This window comes from Octopus bimaculoides, chromosome 9 (assembly GCF_046866305.1).
Source record: "Octopus bimaculoides isolate indiv1 chromosome 9, ASM4686630v1, whole genome shotgun sequence".
Taxonomy (NCBI): Eukaryota; Metazoa; Mollusca; class Cephalopoda; order Octopoda; family Octopodidae; genus Octopus; species Octopus bimaculoides.
Window position 1 is genome coordinate 42544115 of NC_142936.1, and position 10000 is coordinate 42554114.

Genomic DNA, 10000 nt, shown 5'->3' on the forward strand with positions numbered 1-10000 from the left:
GACCAATCAGTTATTACAATTAATTGTCAATTATTTTGCCTGCCGTACGTAAAAGCACAATATATCTTGGAGTGTTAGCTTCGATTTAGATAAGAGCCAGAATGATAGGAAAATAAAAGGCACGTCTTATAGTTTCAAAAACTTTATTTTCAGAAAACGTTCAAAGTTCAATTTTATTGATTTAGAATAGGGAACAAACAGCATGTATACTCTACATTGTACAGAAGTTGAAAAACAAATAAATTGAAGGTCTTTAACTGAAAGAATTTCTCAAACGAATAGCACAACTAAAATATTCTAATATAGCAAAAGGTCATGAACGTTAGCAGATTTCTGAAACTAGGTCTGCATCCCAGAAAGCGCGATTGACTTTTAGAAATAACTGCGTTTCTAAATTCATTGGTGTTAAGTATTGCCGAAAATCATTAAAAGCATAACCTGCTGAACAGAAGAAACGTTCGAAGATGTTGGACGGTGGTAACAAAAATCTACAGTTTAGATATCACCGGGGTGAAATGTATCTTTCTTGTGTTTTTTCAAACAAGCTGAAACGAAATCATCATCTTCTACAGGTACATAAGACTGTTGTGACCACTAGCAAAGGTTCAGTGTGTGGTGTCCGAGGCAGCCCTACCGTTTGCCGCCCCCAGACCCCACAAAAAAACACATATTGCTTACAGCAGACCCAAAAGTTCCACCCCTTTAAAAGTGCCGTCCGAGGCCGACCGTCACCTAACTACGCTAGTGGTTGCGACGTGTCTGTCACCACTTTCAGCTGATGTAGAGCAGCCACTTCATCCACAGTTAGCTCTGCTTCTGCATGTAAAATTTTCACAACTCCACTTTCAAAATTTGTGCTGTGCACAATGGCTGCCGATGGAAGCAAATATTTTAAAAACTCCTCGTAAGGATACAATGCGAGAATTTCATCAAAAAGAATTCGAGCATCTCCTAAATCTGTTTCTGTTCTTTGCAAGGCGACTGTTACTGAGTGTAACTTACCTAAATTGTCTTTTAGAGTCTGCAGATCATTATGATCGCGTGGTGTCAACAGATAATCAATCAGCTTTGAATCGTCTTGAAAAGAGTCTAAAAACAGCTTGAGTCGGATGTACCTCTCAATCATGCCATAAGCACAGGACCAACGGGTTTTATTTCTTTGTATAGGTTGCAAGTGCGTTTTTTCCCGAAGTTTACCCGCAAGTTTTAATGATTTTAGCTTGCCCATCAACATTTGAATTTAATCAAGGAGAACTTCCTGCTTGTCGAGATAAGCAGAAACAGCTAGAGTGAATTTATGAGAGACACATTCAACCAATGGTATTCTACACAAATTCGCTATAGATTTGTTCACTTCAGTATTATCTCCGGCAATAGCTACAACATTTTCTAAATTTTCGTTATAGATACTTAAAACGTACTCTATAAATTCGACATAATCAGAGGCAGTGAATGATACTTTATTTACCATTGGCGAAAATGCCAGCAAAACAGTGAAATAGTTATTTTGATAATTGCACGAATATGATGCAAAAAGTCCAATGAAATACGTCGAACCCTTAGTCCAACCGTCGATTACCAACGAAAGTTTACTTCGAAGGTCATCAGATATCTTCTTTTCCACTGCTCGAGTAAGTTTCTCCACGTATTTCTTTAATGTCACATTTATCATACTTCCCAAGTTTGTGTACATACGAGTCAGTGGGTTTTCAGTAAGGGAAAATGGTTTTAAACCAATACATACCTACTCAATCCAACCATAAACATTTAAGGCCGAGCGACTGGTCACACTATTTCTTGGTGAAAGAAAACTCGCTAAAGATGGTTCTCCAGTTGCTTATGTAGTAGAATACTCTGGATGCTGGTTTAGTATATGATTCATAATTTGTCCATCCAGTTCCTTTTTTTTCTGGATCAACTTTTTTTCCACACTTGCATTTCCATACATGTTCACTGTCTGGTTAAAATATTTTCTGACGATTTGCTCATTTTCACGCGACATGGGTTAGTTTAAGATAAAAGATATTTCGCCACAGTTTAAAATAGGAAATATTTTGCCACTCCACTGATGAAAGTCTGATTCAGTTAATATATTGGAGCAGAATTCAAGATACAACCGCGTTGCAAGCGAAGTTACAATTTGATGACTTGAAGACAGAATGTGTGAATCATTCTCGGCAGTCAGAACCAAGCAATTATTTGATAACATACGCAATAACCAATTCCCAAACACGACAGAATGTGTGAATCATTCGAGGCGGGTCGTAACCAAGCGTCAACACTCGACTGCGGTTATTTGACAACATACACAATAACCAATACAAAGCATTACAGAATGTGTATCATTCTCAGCAGTCCGAATCAAGCATCAACACTTAACAACACACAATGATCAAGTGTGAATCATTCTCAGCAATCAGAACAAAGCGTCAACACAATACCTCAAATAATAATAGAACGCTGTATTTGCCAATTGAACGTCGAATGAATTATGAGCCATTTGAAAAAACTTTCGCTGACAATGTTACAATTAACTGCAATTAATTGCAATTAATTGATATGATAGCTATTAATTATTTAATTGGCAGTACGACTCCAATCAATTAATTGGACCAATATATTTCAATTAATTTTTCATCAATCAATTTTTTATAGTCCTTGGGTTTAATCCCTCCAGCTACCAGCTGACAGTGACAGGGTTTTAAAAGAGAACGGTGCATCACATGAAATGAAGCCCCGTGCGCAAGGTCATAATGAGCCGTCAATGCAGGAATCGAACCTACGATTTACATATCGTGAGCCTAACACCCCTGACCACTCGGCCAACTGAATTCTTGGGGTAAAAACATATATATATATATATATATATTATCTTATACTGTAGAGAATGAAAAAGTTAGTCACCGTTGTCTTTGTTCACTACCGCCATGACGCTACAGTGACTAATGTTGTTATCATTGGACAAATACCCCACAGAGAACTTTACTGTCGTAGATGGAGTATAGACAGGAGTTTACTATGAAAGATCAGTGACTGTAACCTCAGTGGAGAAATGATTCATGATGGCAACATAAATATGGCTTCTTTGGTGCCCAGAAAAAATACATTCTCTGATACACACACGCACATATACACAGGCACATACAGACAAACAGCCACACATGCACGCACACACACATATACACAAACACACACACACACACACACCCTCTTTCTGTCTCTCTCACACACATCCACACATACACACTGCCTTCCCACGCACTCACACACTACCTTCCTACACACACTCACACACTGCCTTCTCACACACAGATATACTCAGTCATGCACAAACACATACATACACATACGCGCGTGCACACACACACACACACACACACACACACACACACACACACACACACACACACACACACACATAAACACAAACACACACACACACGCGTAGATATACATACATAGGTGAAGGCGTAGCTGTGTGGTAAGAAGTTTGCTTCCCAACCGCATGGTTCCGGATTCAGTCCCTCCGAGTGGCACCTTGGGCAAGTGTTTTCCCCTGTAGTGCCGGGTCGACCAAAGCGTAGTGAGCGAACCTGGTAGATGGAAACTGAAAGAAGTCTGTCACCCGCAGATATATATTGATATATATATCTATGTGTGTGTGCCTTTGCGTTTGTGTTTGTTCTCAACTACCACTTGACAACCGGTGCTGGTTTGTTTACATCCCTGTAACTTGACAGTTTAGCCAAAAGCAGCCGATAGAATAAGTAGCAGACTTATTTGACAAGACCCTTCAAATCTGTTTGTCTGTCTGTCTGTCTGCCTATCTGTCTGTCAGACTGTCTCTCTCTCTCCTTCCCTCCCTCCCTCTCTCTCCCTCTCTTCCCTCCCTCTCTCTGCTTCTCTCGCTCTCTCTTTAAGATCATGTCCTGTATTTTTGTTGTAGTTTTGTTGAGTAATACAGAAGATTGAGACCGGCGGCATTTGTTCACGGAACTGTGTTTTATATTCACGCAATTCATATCCGCCTCTCTCAGGAAACACGTGTACATTATATAAAGCCTGGTTCCTTTTCCATATGTACGGCGCTCAGACTCCGCATTTTTGCCTATCAAGAGTTATGGAGACTACCTAACCAGGTTGGATATAAGACTTAAATGTAGAACTGGTCTACTGTGCATGAACCCTTTGGCAATATGTCGTGCCTTTAGGCGTATCGTTCGAATTTTTATACTCTACTGCATACACACATACACACGTACAGACGAACAGACACGTAAACAGACATGCGCGCACGCGCCCACACACTCATGCACACACATACGTAGATACATACATACATACATACATACATACATACATTGAAATATAGATGATGGCTGTCCAGTCGTGACCGAAGAAGACCGTCACTGACCGTTAAGAATATTTTTCATACATACATGCATACATAGATACATTCATGCATACGTATGTATGTGTGTGTGCGTGCGCGCGCGCGTCCTCCTTTAGCTCTCTATACATATTAAACTTCATTGCTGTCTACCTTGGTACTGCTTGAAAAATGGAGACTGTGTCCGGTTTCTTGGCACTCCGTGAAAGAGAAACGATAAAATAAGCACCAGATTTTTGTTTAAATATGAATACTGAAGTTATTGTCATGGATTAAAACTCTTGAAGCCAGTACTTCAGCACGACCGTAGATCATATTTTTATTGAGAAAAAAAAAATCCATCGAATTACTTCAAAAAGGAAACAGAAAATTCTGAAAAAAATGGGTAGAGGAAGGAAACAACAAAAAATGGGAACAGTAACAGGTTGTAACAGTAGCTCCAGTTGAAATGGTGTGTTCAATCTCACCTTTGCATAATTGCAAAGGCGTTGCCACCGAGAATGGCCAGCGACACTCACTGAAACAGTGACCCTACCTCGCGGATTTCATTTCTCAGACGGGCCGCTGTCACCCCGATTGTAATCGAAGGAAGCGAATCAATCTGCTCTGTTGTTTTCTTGAGAACCCCACCATTTCTAAATTTTCATGTACATCTGTTGTTACATAGCCCAATGTACCTCTGTTTACAGGTACAAATGAAATCCTGTAGCATAGATATACATACTGTAGGTTTCTCATTAGTTCTCTTTAGATGTTCTTTTTCCAATGGCTCCCATGCTGGAAAGTTGACAACCTTGATAGTCACGTTCAAGACATTTCTCACTTCAGTAAGAAAGGTTCTGGATGCTAAAGCTTCACGACGAAATATGCAATGTGTACCTACAGCAGATGAATTTTTGTCTTTCACCCTAGTAATGAATACAGACTGTAGACCAAGCATGGCTGGAGCTCCATCAGTGAACACCCCCTGCCAGCGAATCTCACGAAAGTTGGTTTTCCTGTAAGAAATTTGATACATCATGAAAAATAGCTGTTGCTGTTGTACAATTATCCATAGGGTGACAGAACAACATTTCCTCTTTTACACCGTTGCCTGATACAAAACGAGCATATACCAGTAGCTGAGAACCCTGAACGATATCAGTCATTTCGTCATACTGGATGGCAAAAACAAGAGAATCTCTTGTTTGGTCGAGAATTTGATATTTGATGTGTTGAGACAAATCACCGATCCTTCTCTTGACTGTATCGTTTGATAGTGAAATCTAGGAAAGCTTGCTTGCATTATCTTTTCCCAAAACGAGTTCTGCTGCACGAAGTAGACTTGATTTTATGAGAGACTCTCCGATGTTATGGCTCTTCTTACTCTTTGCAATCAATATGGTGATCTCACAGGAAGTCTCAATGACCATTGAAGTTTGTTGCCGAAATACTTCACTATCGTCCAACTTAGCTTGCTTCAAGGAATGTCTTTTTGTTTCAAAGAATGACTTGGGATTGTCGGCAAGGGTAGGATGTGTTGTCCTCAAGTGACGTTCCAAGCGTGAGAGTCGCATTCCATCATGGCCCAAAGTCTTGTAACATATCACACACTGGGGGACTTCTGTGTCACTCTTTTGGAGGGACACGAATCCAAATCGAATATATTCTTCAAGATACTTCCGTTTCTTTGCACTCATTGCGAATTATTTGACGTGCAGTAGACAACACAAATATGTGAACAATGATAAGGCACATGTAAGGTAATGACAAGGCTTAAGTTAGAACACTAGCCCAAGTTAGAATGCTTGGAGTAAAAAGCTCTGAAAAAAAATTGAAACAAAAAAATTCGGAATAAAAGTTAAATTTTAAAAATAAGTTATATAAATTTGTACAATAAAATATTGTATTTATTTGTACGAAAATATAAAAAATGGTTCTTTAAAAAAGAAAAGATTTTGCATAGCTTTTAGTTTTACCTAGTTCTGTCTGTAATATTTAAATCTGAATTTTAGTATAACATTTGGCTTTATATTATAATTCTTTTCTTATAAAAAAATTTACTATATTTTTAACATAAACATTTAATATTAAAAAACTTGGTTTTATTGTTAATTTAAAAAAAAATTCCAATCTGTGTTTTAATGCTTTTGAGACTTTATTAAATTGATCGATAGTAGAACCTATTACATACTTTTTATTTCATTTCCTATTTTTAAATATATCATACTTTTCATCGTGCTAAAATTAAAAAATATTTTTGTATTTTTTAAATTAAGTTAATATTTCTTAGTATGTTACTATAATGATTTGATTATGTTTCAGCATGTCTCTTGATTTTTACGAATCACATTATTTCATATATATGAAAACTGTGGATCAGACTTGTTTATAATCACTTAACTGAAAAAAACAAGCGATAACTACTATATACTTGATTAACAAGAAGTAGATGTCTCTAGACCAGTGGTTCTTTACTTATGGGGCGACATCCATTGAGAAAAAGCAGGAAGTTGGAAAGCAAAGGAGCTGATGCAGAGTTCTTAGGCCCATAAACTTGCTTCATAAGATGGCAAAGCTTCTTGCTGTCATTTGCATCAGTAGCAGCCTGAACATCATGGGCAAAATCCTCCCACCAAGTGTTCTGCATCTTCCTGAGAGATCACCGCAGTAGTGATTTTATACTGTTATAGTGGGCAAGTGCTAGATTTCGCTGCACAGCTGAAAGTTCTCTGTGCAGCAATACATTGTGAGCATGGCAATTTACAACCAATAGTCACTGAAGTTCAGCATCATGTTCATCAAACCAGTCTCTGTGTCTGGCAGTAGCATATCCCAGTGTTTCAACAGCACATTGAAGAATCTGATTTCGAAAATCTTCCCATACTGTAGCAGGGGATTTATTAAATCCCATAATCTAGTATGGGATTTACTAAATCAACAGAAATCACAGGTCGCTGGATTGAACACTTCTCTGAGCTCCTAAACCATGAGTCAGTTGTGGATGAAACAGTGATTGATACTATGCAACAAAGACCTATCGTTGGCTCCTTAAATTCCACGCCCTCAGTAGATGAGATAATGAGAGCAATAAGTAAATTGAATCTTGGTAGGACACCTGGAAGGGATGGAATTTGTGCTGAGGTCTTGCGATTTGGTGGTGATTACATCATACAGTCCCTTCATGAACTTATTAGTGTAGTCTGGAGGGATGGTGCAATGCCTAAGGACTGGAAAGGTGCAAATATTCTTCCTCTCTATAAAGGAAAAGGAGCCAGAATAATATGTGGTAACTATAGAGGTATTGCTCTAATATGAGATGCTGGCGAGGTTCTGGCAAATATTCTTCTTAGCCGCCTGAATGGGTGTCTCGTAAACGATGTCCTATCTGAATCTCAATGTGGCTTCTGATCTGGTAGAGGGACAATGAATATGATTTTTACAGCAAGACAGATGCAGGAGAAGTGCTAAGAGCAGAATATAGATCTTGTCCAGATATTTATTGATTTAACCAAGGCCTTTGATACTGTGAATAGAGCCTTGCTATGGAAAATACTTGGCAGACTTGGATGACCGAATCACTTTATATCTATAATTAAATCATTTCATGGTGGGATGGAGGCCTGGGTCAATGTTGGAGGTGGCATGGCGGGACCCATTCTTGTAGAGAATAGTGTCAAGCAGGGCGACATCCTTGCCCCAACTCTCTTCCCTTTGTACTTTGCTGCTGCTTTTACTCATGCTTTTGCTATGGTTAACTCTCTGGAAATATGTCAGATATCGGTCTTCAGGTCGCCTCTTTAATCTGCGCTGATTTGCTGCCAATTCAAAAGTCTCTTATTCGTGACCTCCTTTATGCAGATGACTGTGACTTAGTCACTCATACAGTGGATGACATGCAAATACTTATGAATCGTATTTCTACTTCTTGCAAGGAATTTAGACTCAGCATTAGCCTGGCAAAGACTGTTGTAATGTTCCTGCCTGCACAAGGAAATCCAAACGTGGAACCAGCTAACTAAGTTGAAGGAACAATACTGAAAGTGATAGAAAAGTTTGTCTACCTGGGCAGCACACTCAACCATTCTTGCTCCCTGGATGATGAAATATCTTTCAGGCTGCAGAGAGCAACTGATTCCTTCCAGTCTCTTGAGTCTCGTGTCTAGTCTCAGCATGGCATCACAAGACAAACAAAAATTGCTGTGTACCGTGCATGTGTACTGATATCGCTCTTTTACTCATGCGAGACATGAACCCTTTACAAACGTCATGTAAAGGTCCTTGAACGTTTCCATCAGAGATGTTTGAGACACATTCTGAATGTTGGCTGGACCTTAAAAACTCCAGACACACAGGTCTTGAAGAAAGCTGATATCTTGAGGCGATGGTGCACAAGCACCGGTTACGTTGGACTGGACACCATATTAGAATGAAGGATAGCAGGATCCCAAGACAGATGCTATATGGGGAACTTGTTAGTTGAAAGAGACCCCGGCAAAACCAAGTTTGCGATTTACAGACTGTATCAAGTCCTCATTAAAGGCCTGTGATGTGCAGGAGACCGACGAGGAGAGCAATGCCTGTCATCACCACAGATGAAGGAGGCAGGTTAAGGTGGGGGTCGACACCTTTGAAAGAGCACGTATTCTTCATGAAGAATTTAAGCGTGCTGCTCGAAAGTACACTGCTAGCGTAGTGAATGGAGAAAGCTTGGTTTGCAATGTTTGCAGTCGTGTATGCAGGGCTCATTAGCCACCAACGGAGCCGCAAATGCAAAATATAAGTTAGTCCTAAAGCGCACAATGTTCCTAAAGGTCAGCAATGGTCTTCCTCAGTCACGAGTGGACGGCCATCATGTATGTATGTATGTATGTATGTATGTATGTATGTATGTATGTATGCATGTATGTATGTATGCATGTATGTGTGTATGTATGTATGTATGTATGTATGTATGTATGTATGTATGTATGTGTGTGTGTGTGTGTATGTATGTATGTATGTCTGTCTGTCTGTCTGTATGTATGTATATAATAATTTAGTGTATAAATTTCGCTAGATAATTTAGTAACTGACAACGATTTTGCTGTTAGTCCGAAACAATTTTTCCTGTTTTTCAAGTTTAATATATAGGTGTAAGTAAAACAGAAAACTGGCAGAAGCGTAAGCACACCGGATAAAATTATTAGCGGCATTTCGTCCGCCTTTACGTTCTGAGTTCAAATTCCACCGAGGCCGACTTTGCCTTTCGTCCTTGCGTGGTCTAGTTGAGCGTTAGATTTGATGTAATCGATTAGCCCCCGGCATCGAAATTGCTGGCCTCGTGCCATAATTTGAAACCAATGTATAGGCGTTAGTGCTAAACTCCGTTAAACCTACATGCTGTTTGTTGAAGTTTGGGATGAGTTAAATATCCGTATCATAAAGTCATAAAAATATCTACTTTCTCTGAATAACACGTGGGAGTAAGGAGGATGAGGTACGTGTTTGCGTTACGCTGCGTTTCAAAGTATTTGGCTCAGATGATTGAAGTAGTTTTTTTTTTACAGACTTTTACTTTGTTGTAAGTAGATCAAGTAATGATATGTAATGAATGTGGATAGGAAGCTCAGCAGTGAAGAGAAGTTGTTA

At 39.1% G+C, this 10000-nt stretch overlaps 1 protein-coding gene across 1 annotated transcript; it reads right to left on the reverse strand.

Moving 5' to 3' along the window:
- Nucleotides 1-5655: 5655 nt before the first annotated feature.
- On the reverse strand, nt 5656-6069 carry LOC106870297 (zinc finger BED domain-containing protein 5-like). Its single transcript, XM_014916323.1, has one exon. It carries the CDS (start codon nt 6067-6069, stop codon nt 5656-5658), a length of 414 nt encoding a protein of 137 aa, XP_014771809.1.
- Between the last annotated feature and the right edge of the window lie 3931 nt (nt 6070-10000).